The 25,518-nt window shown below is 42.7% G+C and overlaps 1 protein-coding gene across 8 annotated transcripts in view; it reads right to left on the bottom strand.

Moving 5' to 3' along the window:
* Positions 1–24,213, bottom strand: part of RALGPS2 (Ral GEF with PH domain and SH3 binding motif 2) — a 112,241-nt gene extending 88,028 nt beyond the window's left edge. For 6 of the 8 annotated variants that reach the window (XR_005953810.1, XR_005953812.1, XR_005953811.1 and 3 more), the window contains exons 1-2: positions 24,030–24,213; positions 1,035–1,166 (exon numbers count right to left, since the gene is read on the bottom strand). Coding sequence is in view for 5 of the 8 variants with exons in the window: in XM_041420025.1 (XP_041275959.1) it covers positions 1,035–1,091 (57 nt within the window). In the remaining 3 variants the exon portion in view is untranslated. Of the gene's footprint in view, positions 1–1,034; positions 1,167–14,089; positions 14,117–16,436; positions 16,453–24,029 lie in introns of those variants that run through there. The other 2 variants (XM_041420026.1, XM_041420027.1) reach the window with 2 other exon arrangements.
* Between the last annotated feature and the right edge of the window lie 1,305 nt (positions 24,214–25,518).

Genomic DNA, 25,518 nt, shown 5'->3' with positions numbered 1-25,518 from the left:
TCATCAGACATCACATAAACATTCTAGACTATTTTGCTGACTAAAAATGTTGCTTTCCTCCAAGAAAATTTTTCAGGTGCGCGCCAAAAAACAGTCAATGATTCATGAAGCAATTATAAGGGGAGTACAAGAATCTATATCAAAACAAACAATGATCTTTGGAGACTGATGCCAGCTTTCTTGACAATAGTTGTGTAATTATGGTGGAGATCATTTGGTTCCTTTTGGTAACACTAGACTCCAATTTTCCTTTCACCTTGTTTGTGGTACTCCCCATTTCCATATGCAAGTGCATACCACACATAACTGCTATCAAAACTCATCTGTAAACATGAAAATAAACATGGTTCAGTGCAGAGATTCATGGAAGGAAGCAACTTCAGTCAGGACTTTGTGGCTCTCCTCCCTACTGACTTTGTAGTGTTCTAATTTCAGCCCAAGCCTCTTCCTTAACAAGCAGATGACAAGTGGAAAAATACATTCACTTCAAACTAAGAGGCACCAGTAGATGAGGCCAATCTCCACTGCTTGGCTGATGAACAGCTCACAAGCTGTTCCTTTCTAGAGGGCAGAAGCTTTGATGGGCAGGAGGGACCCCCACCTACGCCAGAATATAGTCCAAGAGACAAAGGGAACAACTTTATTCCACTGCTGCTGTGTCAGACTGCTCCTCAGTACACACACACAAGTACCTGTCAAAAAAAAGAACATTTCCCACCGGCCTTGCCAAGCTAGCTTAACGTGCTAAGAGTGTCTATTCTTGTTAAAACTTGAAAAGAAAAGCTTCCTTGTCTAGATGTGATGGAAGAGAACATGGAAAAAGTCAGCTCTGGCTATGGTATATGCAAGTTCATGCTCTATTTCGGTATGCCAAGTTCAGGACTTTACATTTTATTCACACTAAACTGGGGTGTATGAAACCAACACACAGAACAAGAATCTGCTGGATGACAGCTGTTAAAACAAAAACTCACATTTTAGTGCTCTTGAAGTAAAAATTGAGTACTCAGTTAGTTGAGGTTTCCAGTCCTTACCTCTGAAGCAGTAGCTGCAATGTTAACACCACTGGACTGTCCGTTCATCAGCTCCATACTGCCCACACCATTAATCTTCGGCCCTACATTTACAGCAGCAGGATCATCTCCAAGGCAACCCAATAACCATTCCTACAAAGAGCAAAAAGGTGTCAGAAACCACTTTCTGCAGGGGTTTTCATCAAGATTCAGTGCCTAAAATCGTTAACAAAATAAAGGACTTCCAAAATGGCTACACCACAGAGGTCCAGACTTCAGATTCTAACCTGTATTTTAAAATTACTTACTTAAAACCAACATAAGCAACTGAAGGTTCCATTAAGATCCATCAGTCACTGGCAGTATTGACTTACCATTTTATTTTCCCCTATTGTTTTCTCTATGCCAGGAATCAATATGAAAATACATGCAGTAGCCCTAACAAATTGAGGTCTGCAACATCAGTTCATATATTCTGCTTTTTCTTTTATTACCAGCTTTAAAAAGTGTATTCCAGTATATATGTTAACTCTATTAGGTAACTTTAAGGTATTATCTAATCACTTCCTGTCTTACAGGACTCTTCACTAGCTTTAAGCAAAAATTATTACATTGAAAGCAATTAAAAGTAAAAATGGAATTTATAATTTTCTCCACAAATGACCCAAACTATTGCTTAGTAAAAAAACTTCAAATGGAAAAAACACACAAAGGAAAACTCCACACACTGACTTCTAATGCATCCTTGCATGAATACTATGACTTTCATTTCTGCAGAGAAAAGGCTGCAAAGAAATGGAAGCCTTTGGCATCCACTATAAAAAGAGTAAGACTACCCAACCACAGTGTTACAGAGTAAAAATTGGTTTGTGCTTAAATTAATGAGCTGTTAGTGCCCTCTAGTGTGAAAACGATTATAAATCAGCTTTCATGGATCTATGTCTATAGCACATGTGACTGCTTCCAAAGTTGCTGCTGTTTATTAAATTCACTTTTGGTTTGTAGTTTAATTCAGAGCTATTGCATGGTCTGAAAACAAATGGAGAGTGACAGGTAACTGGGTAATTCCACATGACAAAACAGTTTTACAGCAGCTCATACTTAATGCCTCTAAGGAATGAAATAAAATAATCTGAAAAGCTGTATCTCCAAGTGACCTAAACCAAGTATGTCAGACAGAAAATCCTGGAAGGCAAGAAACTGCAATATTTAAATAAGAAAATATCCTAAAAAAGGAGCAATATTTAAGTAGTAAAACATCCTCAAATTTTAAAGCGTCACCATAAGAATTCAATGCAGAAAGGAAAGCAATTAAAGAGAGCAATATGACAAAAGTCAGTCAAACACTACTGGTATTTCTGAGTATTACCAGTCCCATCTGAGCTGTGTTTCTGCAGCTCAGGACACCCACATTCCACCCTTTTTTGTTTTGGGGAAACTGACAGAAGTCTCTCATTCACAGGAGAGAGGATGCTACATTTCACTTTAATGTTACACTCCCAGTCCATGTGCTTTAATTAACACTGATTCCTCCACTGAAAATGCATTCAGCTGCACTTAAGCTTTAAATTACAGACCACATAAAGGAAAAAAATCTCATCTCTGGCTTCACTGCTGTCCTGTCCTTCCCCATCTCAATTACCCTTCAGATTGTCCTGTGGAATATTGCCAAACTCACAGCTCCCCAGTGCCTCTCCTGCAGCTTTTTCATTTACAGAAGGGAGAAGCACAGAAATAAAACTCTGATGTGTTACAAGTTTCATTTATGTGGTGACAGTAGAGGACAGAGCTATCACATCTCAACACCAGTTTCAGGCCCCCCACATGCTCAAAATGGTACATTTATCCCAATGTAATCTCTGCTAAAAAAAACCCTACCCTTTAAAAATTTGGGGTTTTTTTAACCACTGTATTTTTAAGGAAAGTTGAAACTTTGGCTTTGCATGATACAGTTATGGAGAGTATGACAAAATTGTGTAATCTTAATTTAAGGTTATATATTTTACCCTTAGCTCACAGCAGCTTCAACTGTTCCCCTTCCCCATATTAATGGGAGGCAAAAAGGGAAAGAATTAGGAATGTCCTTCTGTGCAAGGAAAAACAAAAACCTGAGCTCTGGGGGCTTTTTTTTTGTGGAGGTATTTGGATGGTGCTAATTAAAAGCAATTACACATATCATAGAAGCCTATGGAGTTGGCAGCTCAGCCTCACATTAACAAGAGCAAATTAATTCCTCTATCAGCAAATGCTAAAGCCCAGTTTCCTCAATGACTCCTCTCACATAACTCACAGCCACTCACAGGAACTCCTCCCCGTATTTCCTGACAGACTTTCCACCTCCCAGGATCTGCCTGGAAGGGACAGCACACTGATCCAAGTTTTCCTCTTCTACCTGGTTACTGCGATGGGAGTTGAGAGAACTCTGTCTCTTAGTCAGGTGTGGCCCACCAGGCTGATAAGGTCTAGGAGGCACACAAACATTGTTTTTTTCAATTTATTTTTTTAATAAGCAGAAAATCACTTAGGAAAAAACCCTCCATCCAAAGGAAATGGAGTTTACAAAATATAACATCTACCATCAAGCTGTATCCTAACAAAGCTGTCCACACAATGATAATTTTGTGTCCATTGCTGCATTACAAGGGTATGTCTGAATATATTTATACTTTTCCACGCTTTGTGGATACACTAAGGAGCTGAATTAGCACTGAACTGCTGTAAATACATATATTTATCAACTTTAAAGTTCCAGAATTGGCAACCTTCACAATGTTCTCATGCCTAGCAGCTTTCAAAAGTACATCACCACTGCTGTGACAGGAACAGTCACAGCAACAGTTTTGGTCAATGTGCCACATGAGACAAATATTGGAAAAATCCTCACACTGGAATAACTAAATCATCTGTTTCCTATACTATCCTTCTGCTCAACACCAAAATAATCAGTTATAATCATAAAAATAGTAACAGCAATATCAGAAAGTGATCAAGAGCAGAGAAGTTCAGAGCAGCACAGCTGGGTCTGTGGAATGACTGTCACCACACTGCAATAGTGAGTCACAGTGCTCACTGCCTACCTTGTATATCCAATTACCAAAACAGAATTACACTGAGTAATTTGAACTTCCAGTCAGTTTCTCCTCTCTAATTCAACAAGTGCCTTTGTGCTCAGAAATGAATTACACGTGGAACTGAGAGTGTTCCCTACGATGCACAAACACCCAAGCACTTACGCCAGCCTGAAGCCTTGACACACTGTGTGGTATCTTCCTACCATGCCATTCATACTGCACAGTAGAAAGCAAACTAAAAATACTGATACAAATATTCATCACACCCAAACAATGAAAATATCTAGACTATTGCTGCGGTTTAGCCCCAGCCAACAATTCAGCCCCATGCAGCCAGTCACTCACTCACTCCCCCACAGTGGATGGGGGAGAGAATCAGCAGAATAGAAGTGAAAAATCTCTTTGGTTGAGATGGAGACAGTTCAGCAGGAAAAGCAAAACCTGTGTGATCAAGCAAAGCAAGGAATTAATTCACTGCTTCCCATGAGCAGGCAGGTGTTCAGCCAGCCCAGGAAAGCAGGGTTCCATCCTGTGTAACAGTGACTTGGAAAGGCAAAAGCAACTCCAAATGGCATCCCTTCCACCTTCTTCCCCCAGATTTATATTATTATATATATATATATGACCTAGAATTACCCTGTTGGGGTCAGCTGTCCTGGCTATACCCCCTCCCAATCTGTTGTGCACCCCAGCCTCTTTGCTGGTGGGATGAGGAGCAGAAAAGGCCTTGATTCTGTGTAAGCCCTGCTCAGAGTAACCAAAATATTGCTGTGGTATCAACACTGTTCTTAGCACAAATCCAAAACACAGCCGCACACTAGATACCGTGGAGAAAATGAACTTCATCCCAGCCAAAGCCAGCACAGCTAAGCGGGGTCTGTTGCCTTCAGTGAGTTTTTCTGCAAATTCACCCAAGGCTCATTCCCATGCAGGGACGGAGCTGCAGATCGCCCCAAAGGGAGGCCAGCCCGGGCAGCAGCAGGGTGTGCCCGAGCACAGCTGCTGCAGAGCCGGCCTGATCTCAGCACAAAGGGGAGCAGAGAGTGCCCTTTGTTTCACATAAACAGCTCAGTCAGACCCACTGACTGCATCCCAGCTGAGTGAATCAACTGGCTGGAAACGCTTCTCCCCGAGTTCTTTGTTACAAGCGTCTCCCGGGCTTAGCTACAGCAGCACGGGGCAGCCGAGACGTGCCTCTACAAAACCACAGAACCAAGGAATTTCAGAGCCTCAGCTGGCTCCAGCCCACGTATTCCTTCCTGGTGTCACCAGCATCGTGACAGTGAGCACACTCCAGATCACACACCGGTACTGTGTTGAAACTGTATACTGCAATTGCTGGAGATTGCTAGGTTGAACTTGCATTTGTATTGTGATTTCAGTGTATTTTCTATCACACTGCTAAATCAGAAATCCTCTCTAACATCAGCTATACACAAATGGTTAATCTAGCATTAAGCATTACACCCTCCATGCGTGGAGTGTCTGGAAGAACCTGAGCAGAGAGCACCGGACTCTCACAGACATCTAACAGAACACTTACGACTGACTCCCTTCCACAGCAGATGTTCTTGGCTCAGTTTGGGTCAACACTGTCCCAAAATACTGTATAAACAGCATTTTAAAAGACAACCCTAAAACTACATTTGAAACTTCCTGCCCAGAACAGTACAGAAGCTTTGAGGAAACAAACACTGAAGTTTTAGGAATAGCTCAAGAGTCAAGATGACCGATATCCAATTTGTTCTTAACTCATAATGTCAGTATACAAAGTGTCATTTGTTTTGATCACAGATCCCCATTAAGAAAACAAAAGTGCCTTGCATGGATCATCATTAACTATAAATGCAGAGCCACTATCAAAGACTTTAGGGACCAAAAAAATCTGTTTCAAACACAATGAACCTCAGCTCCCGATTTTGTGGAAACTAGAGAGTGCAGGGAAACTTACGGTCTAAAAGGTAAAAGCTGAGACAACTGATAAGACCACAACGAAAAAAAGTAGAAACCAGACTAAAAAAAAAATTCAAAGCACACACTCCACACCTAAAGAAGAAGACACAACGAACATAAAAGCTCCACAATGAAGTGGAGAGTCACCAAGGAACAGGCAAAGAACAACAAAGAAAAAACAAACTGTATCCTTCATTTCCCATTCCAGCCACCAAAGCAGAAACCCACCCAAGTTACTGCACTGCATAAATAAAGACAGTATGCAAATATCCTTAAAGAAGAGAAATTAAAAACACCTAATGCCACACTTTAATTCAGGTTTCAGTAGGCATGATGATATTAAGAGAGTAAAATGGATAAAAGTAGCAATTTCCACAAAAGACAAAATAAAAGCTCAAGCAATTTAATACTACTGCATTCTCCTGCAGGAAATTTATCACTGAAAATAATAAAGTCACAGACCTAAAATCTCACACATTATGAAATCTCCAGATGTGTGAATCTTGGCAAAGCACTGCCTAATTTACCACTAGCAAAGACTGAAATAAGAGAGAGAAGAAAACACACGTTGGGTAGAGGCATGACAAGAACAGATAGGGCAGCATAATATTAAAAAAACAGATTACTAAGAGTTATTACATATGCAATACCACTACAAATATTATAACAAAAATCATTTAGAAATACAGGAAAGCAATGTAATACAGAAGAAATAAAACTATTTGATGGACAGAAGAATGAAAAGAAAAAAAGGTCAATTATTAAAGGACTCTTGTAGCTGACTCCTGTAAAATTTCTGCTGTAAATTTCACCTTGAAATGATGCCACTCAAGCTGTAAGCATGAAGTAGCCACATGAGACTCAGATATTTGCATTAGTTATTAACCAACACTACCTGCAAAACATTGCAAAAGAGACACTGATGCTGTACTCTATGCAGTTCTGGTCACCTTGTTCCCAAAAAATTTTTTCCATGAAATGCATGCACAGAAGGGCTTGCAGGTATTCTGAAGGCAGTGAAACTTCATTCCTAAGTGGAACCCAGGAGACCTCAGCTCGCTTATGGTATGAAACGGAGATCTGCATGAGGACACACCTGCCATATTTAACTATCAGGAGGATAAACCAGAACTGTACAATGCAGATGAACCAGAAGAATGAAATGCAAATTTATGCTCAACATCTGAATAAAAGCAATTGGGTTCTTGAACAGTTTTCAGACACCACCACTAACAGCAAATATCTCACAGCTGCTCAAGCTCACGCTGGACTCCCTCCTGACAGAAACGGGGCCACACGGCGCTGCAGGAGCAGCGCAGCTGACCCAGCGACACAGACTCCTGCTGGAAACTCAAAGCACTTCTGTGCTCACACAGCTCACTCTGTCACACACACATTCTTTCCCCAAGCATCTGTTGCACAACAGTCACAGCAGTATCAGCTGGTTAAGCTCCAAGACAGATGAAATTAGAATCCACGGAATAGCAAGAAAGGGAACAAAAAGTTCTTTCATTAGGTTTGACACTGAAGTTTTAAATAAAAAAGAAGCTTAATTTAAATATGTTCATTTAAATTTAGATTCTCTTTTTCTACCTTAAAAAAGGCTTTAGCTGTCAATTAGGTAAAATTATTATTCTTTAAGACACTATTCACAGAGCACTTTCACTGTAATTTGTTCTGAATAAATCCTATTGCTGCTTTTATGCACCTCATTCCCCAACTTAGGGAATGGAAGGAGGCTGGAGGAGAAATAGAGAGATAACAGCAAGGTAACAGCAAGGCTCTGTCTCATTCATATCTTGGCTTCCAGCTATCTAGGCCTCTTCTCTGTGGTTCTCCAATAGCCATGCTCTCCTTTTTAATCTCAAAAACTGGTACAACTTGTAGCTCTCATGTCCTAGGCTGAGATAAAAAAAGAAAAACCAAAACTGAAAGCCAGAATATCCTTCTTGAGGGCACAAGTTACTCATTTACCAAATCCTATTACAAAAATCAAACCATTATCTCAGTCTGTCATCAACTTGCAACAACAATCAAGAGGTTCAGCTCAAAACGGAAATTTTTCCAGGTTAGTTACGCACAAATAGGAAGGAGATCCTTACCACTCTGACTTCCACCACTCAAAGGCAGCTTTATTCAGTGGATCAACTCAGGGCCAGGACTTAAATGGGAGATATTCCAGCAGAAGGCAACAAATTTTGAGTATGAGAACTCAAATGGTACACAGCTGCAAGCAGTGGCAGATCTGGGCCCCCACAAAGGCAAGGATCAAGCAGAAGGAAAAGGATCATTGCAGGCAACAAATGGAGTAAGCCAAAAATGTGAACACGTGTATGTGCTATTTAGGTTTAGCCTGAGGTCCTAAGAAGTTGGCTTTCTGCTACCAAAAGGCCTCTCCAGCAGTGTCTGAGTGTTAAAAGACAAAATGTAGGCCCACTAAGACAATAACTGCAGAAAACCTGAAGAACTTCCTATCACAAACTGCTTACAAATCATCAGGTCCCTGGCACGTCTTCCGGGTGATCTCTGAAGATCACCAAGAAGCCTCTGATTGTAGTTCTTGAGAAAAGTGCATAGAACAAAGCTTTATTCCTTTGGATCCACCTATTACTTAGCAATTGCTACCAGAAGAGTGAAATTCTAAATTTATGAGACACAGTTTGGTTTCCCTCCCATATGCCAAAAGAGTAAGCAGCTGGGAATTCTTTTAGCACAGAAAGTACATCAGAAGTGTAAGGTTCTACCTTCTTCATCTCCCTCCCACAACTAAAGCCAACCCAAAGTTTAACCTCTTGGAGCAAAATTTGTTTTCATCCTGAAGAAGAAATCCAGGTTTGCTCAGTAAGGAACCAGAGGAGAATTCCTCCTCGCCCCAAAGACACAACAGGAGAAAACAACCTAGAGACATTTCTGAGGAAATATTTACTTTCAAGAATAAGAAGTAAAAAGATTGAAAAGAAAATAAATAGGATTTAAACTAGAAGCAAATATTTTAAATTAATTAGGCAGTTCTGTAAGACTGCCTAAATGTTTCCAAAACCTCTACCACTTAGCCATACAGTTGTCAGTTTTGTTTGCAAACAAGAGGAGCAGTTAATGATTAACGTCCCCTTGATTAAATGATGCTCAGTTTGCAGAGTGTTATTCTGGCTAAGAAGTGCAGGTACTAAATCAGTAGAATTAATAAAGAATACATCTGTGGACACCCTTGTGAACAGGGATATCATACTTAAGAGCATGCAACAGTGGAGCACTGAGTGCTGTTAACACGGACTTCAGGATCCAAAAACTCTTTTCAGAGGTAGTTAGGTCCAGTTTTGCTTTGTTTGAGGATAATACAAGCAACACACCAATAGGGAAGAATTCTTAAGACTGTGCATCAGAAAAATATCACATCTCACAGTGAAAAGTCTCTGGAACTGCCTTCTATATTCCTAGCTTCTTTATTATTATTTTCAATAAGGCAGCACAAAAAATTTCAGCGGAAGGCAGACTTAAAGAAAATCATTGTAATGATCTGCAAATGGATCCATACAGGTGGCATGCCTTCTCTCAGAAGGAAAAAGATTTGGGAAAAAGACTTGAATATAATTTTATGTACAATGGCACACTTGTAAGTTCTGAGACAGGAATGACAACTGACAGCCTGAGTTTTGTTACTGCAAACAGACTACAGGAACTCTGACACCAGCAATCAGCAGCCTCACATGCCAAAAGCACATGTAAGAAAAAACCTGACAAAAACTAAGCCTGAGGATCCACACTGAATTTCCTGTGCAAACCTACACACCACACAGGGATGTAAAGAAAACTCAAATTTCCATGCCTGCTCCTGGAGGCATCAAGTGCTAGAGTCAAAACTGCAAACAGCCAAACCAAAACTAAGATGATCAAACCATCCTAGGACAGTTTTTTAACAAGAGATAAATTAGAAAGTCACAACTGTTGCTGAATAACAGCCTCCAAATCCATAGAATTAAGGACTTGGTACATCCACCAGCCTTGGCTGCACCCTTGGTTTGTACACTAAGGCAAAAAAGATTGACATTTAAGGAAAAGAAGTCAAAACTCCTCCCCTGTTGAACACCTGAGTTTTTCACCCAGAAGAAAATACTGTTGAGACAACATTTTATTGTATTTCTTTATTAAGGCCCTAATAAACACTAAGGACCTTTCTCAAAGAGGACACATAATGTCTTAGTCTCTTTTGAAATTCAGATTTCAGAGAGATGAGCACAGTCTTGATCAGTAAAACCTGGGACAGCAACATTTCAGCCATGTTCTCTACAATTATTCTTTTCTGAACATCATGCATGAATATGCACCGTTGCTATAGAAATGGTGCTAACAGGAGAAAATCTATCAGCCCATGAATTGCCTGTTTGATATGGTGACTGCTATGGGAAACTACAACAGACACTTGGGGAAGAGAACTGGATCTTCTGCCTGTGTCACCATTCCCTGCATTCATTTATGGAAGTGTGTCAAGCCCAGAGTAGACAACTTCAACAAGCAAAGAACACACAAACCAGTTATTTATCAATCTGAGCATCCCATTCACCTCTTTTCCATATTTCTACCTGCCTTTGGAAGGGTCTCAGAAAATCAGCCAACTCAGGGAGAGGACAGATAAAGACCCACATACCCATCACTTAAAGACCTTTCTCAACCCAAGATCAGTCAGCAACCAGTGACCACCAAAGCATCTGCCTAATAAAACATGACAGAAACCAAGTTACACAGAAACCTAGAAACCAAGTTATTTCAAATACAGGACTCCAACAGTCAGATGGCCTGACCTACTCGAAGTGATTGAAATTGTTGAGCAAGAATATGTTTGCTTCAACTGAAGTAATTCAGAGTGAATGTTTTCATGAAGGAGGCCAGTGTATTTTTAAGATGGTATCAGACTTTTTTTCTTGTTATCAAAATAGAAACTTACAGCAGACCACAGGGCAATGGTGTCTCTTTAGACACTCAAGCTAGACACGAATTTATTTGAAGGCCTGAAATTCTGGTAAGGCCATTTATTGTTTGTTGACTAACAACAACAGTCCAGTCACCAGAAAAATCTCAATGTGATTTCAGGTAAATGGGCATTATAAACAAGAGCCCTGCTGGAGCCACTTCTAAGCCATCTATCTACATTATTGATGAAAGGATCTGCCCTAAAGAGGGAATGACATAATAAATATCTACAGAACTTGTGTAACTGATGTAGAATACAATGCTTTCCAGAAGACATCAAAAAGACACCGAGATGTAGCAGCACAAGCATTAATTTGAAGAGCACAGCTGGCAAAGAGTAAGAACCAGCTATACAAAATCATTTGTATACCTCTAAGGGCAGTAAAGGCAAGCCTTAAATTCGTGTTACAAAACCAAGAGAAAGACACTGCAGGGGCAAGATTAATGACATGCCTTCGACACAGACTGTCAAGAAGGATTTTTAAGATTATTCCAGCACTATGAATTCAGCACAGTATGTTCACAAGTGATGTCCTACCCAGCTACTTGGATATTTGAGCTATTCAGTGGATGACTGCATAATTATCACTCAAACATATCCTTAAGCTTATGAAACACAGCTGTGTCCATTTCTGCCAAATCAATGAAAGCAGACATTAAAGATTGATTTAAATGCAGATATGTGCAAGCTGGAAACTTGGGTCCAAGAGTAATGACAGAGGTATTCTGTACACAATATAGCTGTGATGGATGTGAAAGAAAATGGTGTTTTGAACGTAAACTACTGGTTTACAGCAGATAACACTTTCCTTTTAAGGAAACCATGTCATTTGACATTTCATTTAACTAAAAAGATAATGATATTCAACCTTTTGTCAATCTTTTAACTGATAAAAAGTAAACCTAGAATGCTATAATGCAAGAAAGCTTGCCCTGTCATGCCATGCACTATCACAAGTAGGGATATAAAACCCATTGTCATGGGACCATGAGGCGATGGTAACTTGATCGTTAAAAAGTTCACAGATTAGAACCTTCCAAAAGAATCCCCTGTCTGCTACTTCACTAATACTAATAGCCAAAATCTCTGATCATAGAAAAATGATTGGAAAATGCTTTGCTTCCTTTCCAGGTTCACCAAACCACCACAGCAATAAAGCAGCACAAAGCTCAAGGAAACCACAATTAGAAGAACTAAAGCAAAGATCCTCAGATCCTAAGACATCTACCTGTTCCCTGGCAACTTCTGGCTGGAATCCTGCAGGAATTCTATCCTAAATTTTGCACAAACATTTTTTCCCCCTTCTGCAGAGAGGACACCTGTTGGTCCAGAATAACCAACAACACTGGCTTTTTCTAAAGCAACAGACATTGGTCATTCTGGACAAACCAATGGAAGCCAATTCTTCACCTCATCTAAATGAAAATACAACACTTCTTTGAGCCCTGCCATGCCCTGTATTGCTGCCTTAAAACAAAATTTCAGTCACATAAACATGTAGCTTAGCTAAGACAAGCATTTTTGCTCTCATGCAAGATTTACCTTGAATAGGAGGAAAAAACATAAAAGAAATGCCCATGACTAACACAGAGAACTGAAAGGGTCTGAGCAATTGTTTCGAAGTATTTGGAATGAGTGGCCCAAGTTACAGTTTGGACAAGGATTTTCTACTGCTTTGTCATTAAACTGTCCTTGTTCTGGAGGTACAAGGAAATCTGTCAACATTAGAAGGATGAGTGGATGCTGCACACGAAAGAGGGAGCAGCCTTGCCTGAGCAACAAAAAAGCTCCAGTGAAGAGAAAGCTGTGCAGGGAAACAAACTCAGCTGGGAGAACTCCACAGGGAGCCCAATTAAATATATATGTGTGTGTGCATGAGTGTATATATATAAACTACACTAATTAAGAGCTTTCAGTATTATCTCAAAGTCAAGATCATCCATATCATCAAACTAAAAAACCAAAGCAAAACACAAATTAGTAATGCATTTCCCCATTCTATACTAGCAGGAAGCAAGATGCCTCTCACCTGCTGGAAGAATGGCTGAAAAAGTCAATACCTTGGCTGCCCTTTGAAAACACTTTAATCTTTTAGTTTCATGTTCAGCTTGCCAAGTAGGGGAGGTTCATGCTGGTCCTGCTGTTATTTAAACATAAAAGAGAACCAGCCACATCATAAATAGGGTATTAGTACCTTACTGTTGAAATACCCTGAAGTCACCAGCCACAACATGGTTAGTGTGTTTTGGCAGGTGATATTTTTGAAACAGCTTTATCACTTAAAAGCAAAACTATTTTAATGACCTATACCAATTTATCTTTCACTACCTCCTAGTCAGCCAACAAAAACTACCTAAGCAAAAAGAGGCAACCCAACTACTAATTTAAATGCAATATTCATATAGGGATTTACAGGGTCTTTCTGACAGAAGAATCTAGTTTGTTCACAAACAAGAGAGCAGGGCTTTCCAGGAGAGTTGTGTGTGGCTAATAAACACCATTCATCTGACAGAACTGGCAAACAGACAGCAGGGCTGCTCTACCAGAGACTGCTGCATAAACCAGCCCCCTCACTAACAAATGAAACGATTCAACATCAGCTCACCCTGGGACCCAAGCCCCAAAAGCCCCATACCCAAAAGAGAACACAATTCCCAAGTGGCATCTCCAACCTAGGCAAAACTCCTTTACCTCTTCCATGATATGTTCTCTGATTTTAAGTATTGTTACATTAAAAATCATCAGCCTCCTCATCATCAGAGAAGATGCTGATTATGAATTCCAAAAGACAGCAATTTTTTTTCCTGTAAGCAAAGCACTTCTACCAACTTTAGGAGAATCAGAAATACAGAATAAGCAACAAAGAAACAGTGATCAGCAAGTCTAATGATAAGATCATAGAAACACACCCTACTGCCCTGGGGGAAAAAAGATATCCAATTCCATTAACAGGATGGAACATAATAGGGAAAGATGACACCAGAGAAAGAGTCAAGCAACAAAAACTTCAGTTGCTGAAGTTCTCCTCATCTTCCCTCCCTCACTTCGAGTAAAATCAAGAAGATATCCACGACATTCAGTACCAGACACAGAAATCTGACGCCTGAAAGCAGCACAGAGCTCTGGCAAATCCCAAGGCAGCAAGGGAAGCCTGTCTCTTCCTGGTCCCTGGAGAGATCTCGCCTCTGTCCGTGTCCTTTAACTCCACTACTGCCTGATTCTGTTTTCCATTTAAGATTATTACCTCATAGAAAGAGACGAAGAAAAAGTAAGTAAAATCATTTCCTAAGTCAGGAAAATAAGATCTACCTTTAAAAAAACCTCAGGTACAGCTGAAATGAAGGTCTGAACTCTTCTACAAGATATCTTTGTTTACAAATGAGGGATTTAACAGAAGTTTTGTGGGTGCAATAGCTTAGCAAGACATCTCTTATGTTTGTCTGATAAATAATGCAAGGAACTATCTTCCCTTTTTAGCTGTATCACTTAACAGATGCCAACTGGATTTCTATGTCTGTCTAACAGTGCAACACAAATACAACACACCTCTGAATTGTATCAACATACAGATCTGCACAACAGATTTCACATCTTCCAAACCTACCCTTTATAAAAGACTTTGGCCTCAACAATGCCCTTTCAATTAATGTCTTTACTGTCTTATAAGTGATACAATTCAGATCAAGAATTATTCTTCAACAAAACCAACCTTGCCTCAAATCAATAGTGCATATAGTGCATATTGTCAACTCCTTTTAGTCTAAACATGCTTAAAAGTTCATACCCGTTTTACACACTTGCTAAGTTTTGCTATAAGTCCTGACATAATGTCACCTTAAATACTTTAAAACTTTCCATTGTACATATAAAAAAAAAATAGCAATGTGCAACATCACATACGTGGATATTTCTTCCCCCTCTCCTTCCCAGTCACATGGCATTCATGACCAAAACCAGAAGAAATTAAAACAGTTCCAGCTGCTGGTCTCAAGCAGTTTTAGACCTCTCTTCTTAACAAACCCCTGCCCCTGAATACCAGCTTACACACAGCTATAGAAATACCTCTTTGAAGATAAAGTAAATTGCCTTATCTGAAACATGAACTTGGTCCTAATTGAAGAAGCCTTCCCACCAAGACAGCTTCAGAAAAGAGTCAAGACTGACTTTTCAGAAGTATTAAAGGCAAGTCACAGCATGAAATACAGTTCAAGTTCTGTCATCACATAGACCCTATCCACATTAAAAAAAGCCAGCAAGTTAATTAAGTACAAGGGCAAGTCATTACATGCAGGCTCTGAGGAAGCTGCTCACAAGCAGGTCCTAGAGAACTCCATCTGCTTACCTGCCATTCCTCAAAGGTAAAGAAATACTGTACCTCAAAAGTAGCTTTTTTTTGCTACATATTGCTTTAATGTGCCTTCAGCTTTATAAAACACTGTACCTCTGCTACACATCAATAGTGAAAACTTACCAAGCTTGCTGTTTTATTATCTCCTGACTACAATTTGGTTAACATCATTTTCCTCTCTAAATTCCTTTAAAATTATTCCAGGTGGACACTCAGCCACTTTAACAGATATTGGCAATAGAGCTGAACAATCTCCACAAATAAAATCATCCTTTGCCAACATACCTACAGCTACCTAAGGGTATAAAAAATAATCAAAGAATCACAGTTTCACACTGTGATGAGATTTGGTATTCTTTTGTCCAATGTAACACAATATGTACTTGTTTAAAGCACCATTATAAACTTAGCAAGGCTTACCACTACGAATACCAAAATCTATTCTCAAAGAGCTACCTGGCAAAATCTATTCAAAATAAATGCAAAATAGGCCCAGTCTAGGAGGCAAAAAAATCCCCAAAGGAGGATTGTAAGAAATTATGCATCATCAACAGAGCAAACAACCAGCAATGGGTGATGAGCAAAGGCTTTTTCAAACACGAAGCAGCAAAAACATGTCTACCACAGAGGGACATTTGCTGTTATATAAAGAACACAGGAAACAGTTTCCTAAGAAACCACACACCTGACACCATCAGCGAATGACATATTAAAAGGTAGTAATAATAATAAAGCCTTATAGCTAGGTAATGTTTAACCTCATTTTATCTTGAGGCAGACCTGCAAGGGCCAGGTTTTACCCACCCTAACAAATGCCTCAAGTTTCAGGCTGCTCACTGCCCACCACACTCATGTCTCTCAGAAGCAGAGGGTTCATGTGTAGCTAAGCAGAAATCTTGCTAATACTTCAGTAATTTTGCACTCTGAGCTCCAGAAAATACTTGCAAATCACTTCAACTGCACGGGACGAATGAACTCAATGGATTCTACTCTTACACATTATTCTTTTCCAAAATGCCTGTTGGCATAGCTCTGTAAAAGTCTGATCAATAATTATATCAAAATTATTTAGAGGCACTTACCAGACAAGCCTGATGACTAATGACTAAACAAACTGGTCAGTCTAAAAGTACATGACTAATATTCTAAAAATACACGAGATAGCTGCCCCTTCTCAGGTAGACTTACCAATAAAGCACATGGGAAAAGTGGCTGTTGGCAGAGTGGTCAGGACCTGCCAGCAACAGCAGCACTGTTCAGGCGCCCTTTAACCACACAGGGAAAGTTAATTACAAGACAGTGGGAGAGGAAGTGCAACAATTATGAGTCATCCACGTAACCATGTGCTTTATCAATACACTTCATAATATTAAAGTTACTAATTAGTGACAGCACGAACCAGTGAGGCAGTAATGGGAAAGTGAGCAGCTTGAATCTTTGGACCCTTTTATCTTTTACTGATCTCGCACTTAGAATTTATGCGCATTTTGAAATCCACAATGCAACGCCACCAGCATTCGAACACCTCACATCTGCTAACTGCAGGTGCTTTTGCAATCCCCAAAATACTTTACAGACTTGTGGACATGATCAGCTATATGACCAAGTTTCCACCAACACCATCACCTCTGCCAACTCACTTCACCAGCCTACCGTATAAGATGCAACAATGGTAGAGCTTAGCTCTATGCAAAAGGGATTTTCAGAAGTGCCACAAGGATCCTACAGTGCCTCTAATTTTTCTGCATAAAATCTGAAACAAAGTTTCAACTTTATTTCAAGCTCCCAGACTTACATACCCAGCTAGGGATTCAAGGTAATTGCTCCACAAACTCAGCTAATAAATAATTGTCATTTGATCCAGTTTTGATTTCAGCTGGTTTATGGGAACTTGATTTTATACTTGCCAGTTGTCTCCACCACTAATACTTTTTCATGTTCCTTTCTCTGCCACGACATTAGCCCAGGAGTTTGTATAGCTGAAGTGAACAGTTTGGGGGTACTATCAAACTGAAAAACAAGGCAAGGGACAGGGGGAAGCTTAATTTCTTAGCTGGGTAAGTTCTCTGATGCAGTTCTCTCTACTGCATTATCTATTTCTGCCAATACAGGGAGAGAAATGAGCAGTAAGTAAATAAGCTGTCTCACTGCACATGGGGTCACAGCCTAATTCAATTACAAACCAACTCTGATTAGTTACAGCTGTGGAGGACCCCAAAGTTATCAAGCAAGCACCAGAAATTCAGAGCAATTAGAAGATTACACAAACAACCTGGCAATAAAACAAGTGGACTAGAAACAACCATTTACAGAGTTTACAGATTTGAGCTTTACACAGCACTCACAAGTCTATCTGTGCTTACACACCTCCTGAGACAAATTCATATACAAAGCTAAAAGAAAAAGTAGAGATGAGTAGAGATGAGACCTTCAGCTTTTCACTGGAGGCTTCTGCCTGCCTACACATTAATCTGAAAATTATGTATCACAGCAGAAAACGTGTTTTGTACTAGTCCTGTTTATTCACATATTAGTCTGAGTCCAGTCACTCTGTGACATTATATCACTAATTCTAAATCTAAATGAAAATATAATACTAGAGTCTAGACAATTACCCCAAACCCTGGGCACATTAATAATGTGATAAAAGCAATCCAATTTACAAACTGCATTAAGATCACTTTTTTCAGGATCTCTGCCAGTTTTATCTAGCCACTATTATCTAAGAAATACACCTTCAACTTCTGAAAAAGATCAATATCCTTCTTCCCCAGCACAATCAATCTGAGCCCATTTCAATGAGAGCAGACTACACAGTCTCCAAGCTGCCCCTTAATGAATAATGAGGGAGGCACAAATCAAACAACTTTTAATGCCACACTACTACAGCAATGGTCAGAGCGTGGACAGCCAGACCTAGGTCACTTCAGACTGACTGCTGCCAATAGCACAGCTCCATTAAAGAGGAAAAGAGGTGACACATACATATCCCGAAGCCTAAGTGCCACTGAGGCAGCTCCAAAGCCAGCAAAGCCTTCTGCACCACATTCTGCATCCAAAACACCTCAAAATGGAATTACAGCATGAGAGCCAGGGTACCTCAAGCTTCTCCGCTGCAAACCCTGTTACCCATTTGTTCTGTGAGCACTTCAGCCCTCAGACAGCTGATGGACACACAGGACAAGCAGTGTAAGTCAAGAGATTCATGAGCTCCAAGAAATTAATAAATTGTGCCAACCACTCTTTGGCAGAGGAGCTCATAGCGAGCTCAACAGCCAAATTCCCTCACTGGCAGTTCTGCTTATGCCTTGGGCATGCTGGTTTCAACTCTTTAACTGATCCAGGCTTGTAACAATTCCTTACTTGCACTAGGAACTACGCTACTACCTAAAACGCACGGGAGGAATGGCAAAGACAACTTCCAGTCAAACTTCCCAAGTCTAATCAGCTGGGGGGGTTCTCAGTCTTCCAGTCAAAGACTTTCAAAAACTGATTTTACTGCTTCAATATGATTGCTAAGAACAAGTAATAAACGTGAGTCACCAGAGGGCACTAACGCTTCTACCAAATGGCAAATGCAGCCCTTCAATTAGGGAGGCTGATAATTACATCCACATCATCATGTATATTTTATCTGGATTGAGCTTCAGCCAGCTTGTTCTAATCCATGTTCAAATCTCAACTACATACTGATGAGGCACTGAGCTACATTAACTGTTGTGGTCACTCTTGAAATACATGGGACAGACTCACAGTCTCCTCAGACAGACCAGGGAAAACAGGGCAGGCACACGTTCACACGCCAGCTCAAGCTTCCCTTGCCTACAGAATGTATGTGCACGTTTAAATGCAAATGAATTGCTGAAACAGGCATGGAGAACACACCACAAGTCCTGCATCTCCAAGAAACAGAATAAATAACTATTCTTTGGAGTTCGAATCAAGATCTATCCTATCATAGGGGACCACAAGCAACATCAGCCTGCAGAAGAGAAAAGGGAAAGGTTTCCCCTCGACCATCAAGCAGCAATGGATGTGTTGTTCTCTCAAGTCTGGCATCAAATCAACTGCCATGTTACAGCCTTAATCTTTAACACAGGAGGCTGCTCTTTACCACTGAGAAATAGGCAAGTTTTTAAACCACAAATATGATGCTCAGGAGGGGCTGATAAGAGTTTCTTGATATTCTGACCAAGCAGCTCTAGAGCTTCTCAGTGCCTGCCAAAGGTGTGCCTGCAGCACAGCCAGGGAGTTTCTGGGGCAGAAAACCTTGACTTGTTGATGCAGTTGATACAAAGAACCAAAACACACCTGAACAGTGCAGACCTACAGAAATAAGGGCAAAGCCTCCAGGCCCTGCAAGGTACACAGCTCCTTCTTTTCCCAATTTCACCTAAACTGTCATTGTAAGTCAGGACTGTAGGACAACAAAGCCATGGGAAGAGAAAGGCAATCCTATCCTTATGGAAAAGTACACCTTACCACCCAGCTGTTGTCTGTGCTGAAGTGACTGACGTGTAAAAAGTTACAGTGACAATAAGGCTGGGGTAGGAAACACTCTGTGAGCAAACTCAGGGGATCTCCAGGGGTTCAAGGCAGACACCACCTGTGCCACACGACACTCTACAACCCATCTGGAAGCCCATGGGGAGCTCTGAAAACAGCAGCTGAGAGCGTATTGGAGTGGCACACCTCAGAACAGTGAGTCCAAGAGAGTAAAGATCAACCTTACATGCAGGTCAGGAACGCTGCATTTTAAAATACTTTGTGGTGACTCACTAGACTTGCCAGTGTTTTATTTGCTGTACTGTAAGATGTACCAAACAGGTTCCTTTTGAAACAAACTCTCCTATAAACTGAAACACAGACTGGGAGCAGCCTGCCTTAGCCATAAGCTGCTTCAATGCCCATCATTTGTGCCATTCTAACTCCTGAGTCACAGCCAGCAGCTCCAGTGTTCACAACACACCATGATGCGTGATACACCCTCCCTGTTTAGGACTTTGGGCCACCCTCTCCCTGCTCCCCACTTCTCCTGACAGCTCCTCCTGACTGCAGAGTCAGCACTGGGAGCCCTCCCACACTTCACTCCAGTTCCCCTCTCGGATGGCCCCTTCCTGCTGGGCAGAAGCCCAGGTGGGACCAGTTTGCCCACAGCTAGGACTCCAGTGCCATTCTCCCTAGGATCCCACAAGGCTTTTACGGATCTCTGTAAAACAAAAAGAGATGCAGTCACACATCCACACATTCCAGGGGACTGAGCATACAGAGAATCTACTTAAAACGCCCAACTGCAACATTAAGACTCACTCACTTCAGCAGTCTTTTAAGGTGATTAATTCATAAACAGACCAAACACAAAGCCCACAAAGCTTCTGTTCATGCAGTAACTATGACACATACACTTATATTAAAAGATGATTCCTACTGCAGCAGTTCCAGGTATTTAAATGCAAAGATTTTTAACAGAAATCTTTCATTATTTTGAAAATACATTTCTAAGTCTGTTTTCTAACAAGAGCTGTAAACCAATACTCAGAAGAGAAACATATCATGCTTTTGGTGGCTTATACTTTGAAAAAATGCAACCAATTACACTCCCCACCCCTAAAGGATATTTTCAACTCAGCTTCAGTTACTGAATGAAAGGAGGAGCTCAAATGACTCAGCTTCAAGCAAATATAAAGGAAAAGATTAATCCATATCTCAATGCAAAAAAAAAATAATCGTGGAACAAACTGATTAAGATGGAGGTGTGGCTTGTCAATTCAAATCTTTTAATATTCAAACACATCAAGCAGAACATTAGCACACTATGACTGCATTACTTTTCTGTACAAAAGAAATTTTGTCAATTTCAGACAATTTCAAAAATAACAGTCATTCAAAAATCACAGTCAATTTCAAAAATCAAAGTTTACACAAGTGGTGAAGTTAAAGTTAGCCCTGTATCTTCATTCTTATTCCTTAGTGCTGAGCAGCATAAAGATCAATAAAACATCTAAACACTAGCATTTTTAATCTACAGTCACAAGGCAAGATAGAATTGTAAAAAGGAAAAGACAGCTCCAAAATTCTGTAGGAAAACTCCCATATTTCTACAGAAAAAAAAAAAAAAACCACCCCAACCAAAACCCACTGGTGAGTAAACAGGATAACCTCATGAAGGGGGTTTTCTTGGTGGGGTGGGGGCATTGTCTCCACTGGACCGAGTTAAACATTTCTTATTAAAAGGCAGCAAAACAAGTTACAAGGCAGAATATTTCACAAGGGGCTCCCAGACACCAAGGGACTGCTGTACATGCTCCACAAGAATTCCCAAGTGCTCGTCCCCCATCTCAGCCAAGCCACACGAGCATCCCAGGGCAGAACACACCCCCAGCTGCGCTGGGAGGAATGTTTCATTCCAGACTAGCCGGAGTGCTCCTTTACACGCAGCTCAAACTCCCAGCACAGATGTCACCAGAGGGCACCCTCTCAATTCCAGTGACCCAGCTTCAGCAACTTCTGAGCAGGACTGCAGACAGCCCACGAGCAGGGATGCGCAGAGGCTGTGGAAAGCAGGAATAATTCTGCTTCTGCAAGGAATTTCCTTTAAAAAAAAGCCCACCATCGAAATTAAAAATAATTTTTAAAAAAATTACTTATGTAGCCCAGAAACGTAAAATATTTTCCAGAGTAAGCAGAGACATTGCTAGAAAAAAAATCACTATTATCAACTTCTGTACAACATCATGCTGTGGCACTTGATGGTGCCAACTCAGTCCAGCGGTTTTGGCACCCATGTGGATCATATCAGCTCCCAAAAGCAGGGTCCAAGGCAGTACAGCTCATGCAGAGGTGCCTGTGGAAATCCTCTGGCTCTGCTACACCTTACAATAACACACACAAAAAATGCATGAGTAGTTTTCATGCTTGGGTCCATGTATTATTTCTAATGCCCTTTTTTGTTTTAAAATGAACACCTGATAAGTTGAAGTTCATTAAATAAAATTATGCACAACTAGTAAAACATGCAATAGATCTCTATATCAAAAAGGGTCTCAAACCACCAGCTGGCATGAATAGAATGTTATACCCATTATTTGTTTAGAAATAAACACCACCATAGTACAACTAAAATGAAATCAACTGCAGAAGCAAGCAGTGATAAGAGAAAAATAGGAAATAATCATTGTGCATCCCATATTTTCCAATACTGAGAAAACCTAAAAAGCTGTAGGCCTATCAAACATCTGACTGCCTGGTTATCTACCGATCCCATCTGAAAATAAATAGTCTCCATCTCTTCTAGCTATCTGTGATTGCAAAGCTCTTTAATGCAGCAGAGGCACAGAAGGAGGGGTGCAGGAATAAGGCCCGTGCAAAAGCACCTTTTTTCAGTAGAGGGATCTCTCCAATAGTGTCAGTATAGGAAACCTGCAAATAGAGGTACACATCCACAGCATTTCACCAGGCCTGCAACTACTATTAAACCCCCAGGGCAAGCTACTCCAAAATATTACCTGTCATCACCACCCATCGTGGTTTGAAATATATCTACAGAACTGCCTTTCCAGCATCTGCTGCCAGGAAAGAAATAATACTAAACATGCCTCGTGTCTAATAAACAGAATATATTTGTCCATCCTCTAAAGCAGATTCCCAACTACTGGAAGGTAACATGCTACTGGAAGGTAACATGAAATTACCCTGGTTTACATGAAAGTGGAGCGAGGTGGTGCTCACCCCCTGCTTACAGACACTGTTCGTGTTGTCTCTCGTATCCTCATCCCTGGGCACTGCCCTGCCACTGTTGTCCCCAGCCCTTCGTGCTGCCCTGTTACTTGTGTTTCCCTATCCCTGGGCACTGCCCTGTCCCTCGTGTCCCCAACCCTTCGTGCTGCCCTATCACTTGTGTTTCCCCACCCCGCATTGCCCTGTCCCTCGCGTCCCCATCCCTGAGCATTGCCCTGTCCCTCGCGTCCCCATCCCTGAGCATTGCCCTGTCCCTCGCGTCCCCATCCCTGGGCACTGCCCTGCCCCTCGTGTCCGCATCCCTGCGCGCTGCCCTGCCCCTCGTGCCCCGGCGGCGGGGCCCATCCCTGGGGCAGGACCGATGGATAGCGGTATCTCCCCGCCACAGCCCCCGCTCCGCCCCGGCCGCCCTCCGGCCCCCGCGGTGCCCCACGCGCGGACGCCGCTCTGCCCCTCCCCACGCACCAACACCCCCGTCCCCGAGGGCTCCACAGACAGCAAGGGTGGGGTGTCCACGTTATAACCCACTCTTCAGCCCCGCAAGCAGGCACTGGGAGGGCGAACAGCTCTCCCCAAGCCCCGCAACCCTCCGTCCCGCAGCCAGGCTGGTGCCCCGCCGCGTACACACCGGCGAGAGGGGGCTCCGCTCCTCGCCACCCCCGTGTGAGGGGAGGGGGGGTGGGAAGAGGAGGAGAGGGCGGCAGGTGGGCGGCGGAGCCCCGGGGGGGCCGGGACCCTCCCCGGATCTGGGAGGGGACGGAGCGCCTCCAATCCCCGGCCGGCAACAGCCCTGCAAGGCCCGGCGTGCGAGCCGCGGTGAAGCCTCCTTTCTTCTCTCCTCCTCCTCCTCTGAGGAGCCGGACAATGAGCCCCGCGGAGGCGGGCGCCGGCTCCCTCCTTCTCCTCCTCCTTCTCCCCGCCGCGACAGCGCAGCTCACCTGCGAGAGGGGGGATGGATGACGGCGGGGCGGCCGCTCGGAGGTGCTGCCGGAGGGGCTGCGGTGTCTGCGCGGGTCCCTGCGCGCCGCCGGCTCCGCGGGCGCGGGGCGGCCGCGGCCACACTGCCCCACACACTCACTCACACACACACACACACACACACTCACACACACGGCGTGGGGGGGCGCCCGCCCCGCCCGCGCATGCGCGCAGAGACCCCCCCCGGCCCGCCTCCTCCCTGCGCCGCGCGCGGGTTGCGCACGCGCCGCCTCAGCGCCGCCCGTGCCGCCCCCAGCCGGCGCTGAGCGCGGGGAGGTGTGGGCTCGCTCCCTCACGGGATCGTGGGGCTGGGAAAGAGCAGCGGGGCCACGGTGTCAAACCACGCCAGGTACTCGATGCCACGTCCCGAAACACCTGCAGGCACGGTGGCTCCGCCGTCTCCCTGGGCAACCCGTTCCAGCGTCTGATTACAGAATCCTAGTATTGTTGAGGTTGGAAGGGACCTCTGGATATTATCCAGGCACGGTCACCTGGAGCAGGTGACATAGGAACGCGTCCAGGCGGGTTTGGAATGTCTCCTAGAAGGGAGGCTCCACGCCCTCCTTGGGCAGCTGTTCAGTGGTCTGCCACCCTCACGGCAAAGTTCATTTACATTGACATCGTCACCATTTCTGTGAGGGAACTCCTGCTGCTGCTGTCCAGCCCAAACCTCCCCTGGCGCAGCTCAGCACCACTCCCTCTTGTCCTGTCCCTTGTGCCCTGGGAGCAGAGCCCGACCCCACCTGGCCCCACCCTCCTGTCAGGGCCCTGTGGAGACGAGAAGATCCCTCCTGAAACTCCTGTGATCCAGGCTGAGCTCTCCGTGAGGCGTCGCTCCCTAACGAGTGACAAGACAACGGGGGCAAGGAAAGCAACTGGCCCCAAAACAAAAACTATTACATTGACAGGAGCTCTGTTCTGAAGGGTTGCAGAGCAATGACTTTTATTATTTCCTTCTCTGATCCCACAGTTGTCAGGGAATAATCAGTTTACGGGGGGAAAGCAAGGATTTCAAGGTGTTGGCACCACTTCTGGAGTGAAAGCCCTCAGAAAACCACAAAGTTTTGCAAGAGTTGCTCTACAGTCACCAGAGGTGCAGTGCTGCCGTCGTGGGGACAGGAGCTGGCATCGCCACCTTCCCATGCACAGCCCCAGCCAAGCAGCCTCCAGCCCCAGTGAGTTATTGCAATAATTAATAGCTACCATTTATACGTATTCTGAATGCTTTGAAAGCAATGCCTAATCTCATTAAATTGTGAATTGACTCGTTTTCATCCTGTCGTGGAGTTTAGACAGTCCCTGCTTCCTTCACATCCATGGGAGATGGAGTTGGTAATTTGTTCCTATACTGGAACTGCTGCCATTGGCTCTGTGGCCACCTGCTATGGGTTTTAATGAAATATAGAGCCACCTGCCATGCAGAATGATTGATTTTTATTAGACTTGCAG

Source organism: Onychostruthus taczanowskii, unplaced genomic scaffold (genome assembly GCF_017590055.1).
Source record: "Onychostruthus taczanowskii isolate IOZ18803 unplaced genomic scaffold, ASM1759005v1 scaffold63, whole genome shotgun sequence".
In the NCBI taxonomy this organism is placed as follows: Eukaryota; Metazoa; Chordata; class Aves; order Passeriformes; family Passeridae; genus Onychostruthus; species Onychostruthus taczanowskii.
Note: the sequence above shows the minus strand (reverse complement) of the source record. Positions and strands in the feature narration are given on the sequence as shown.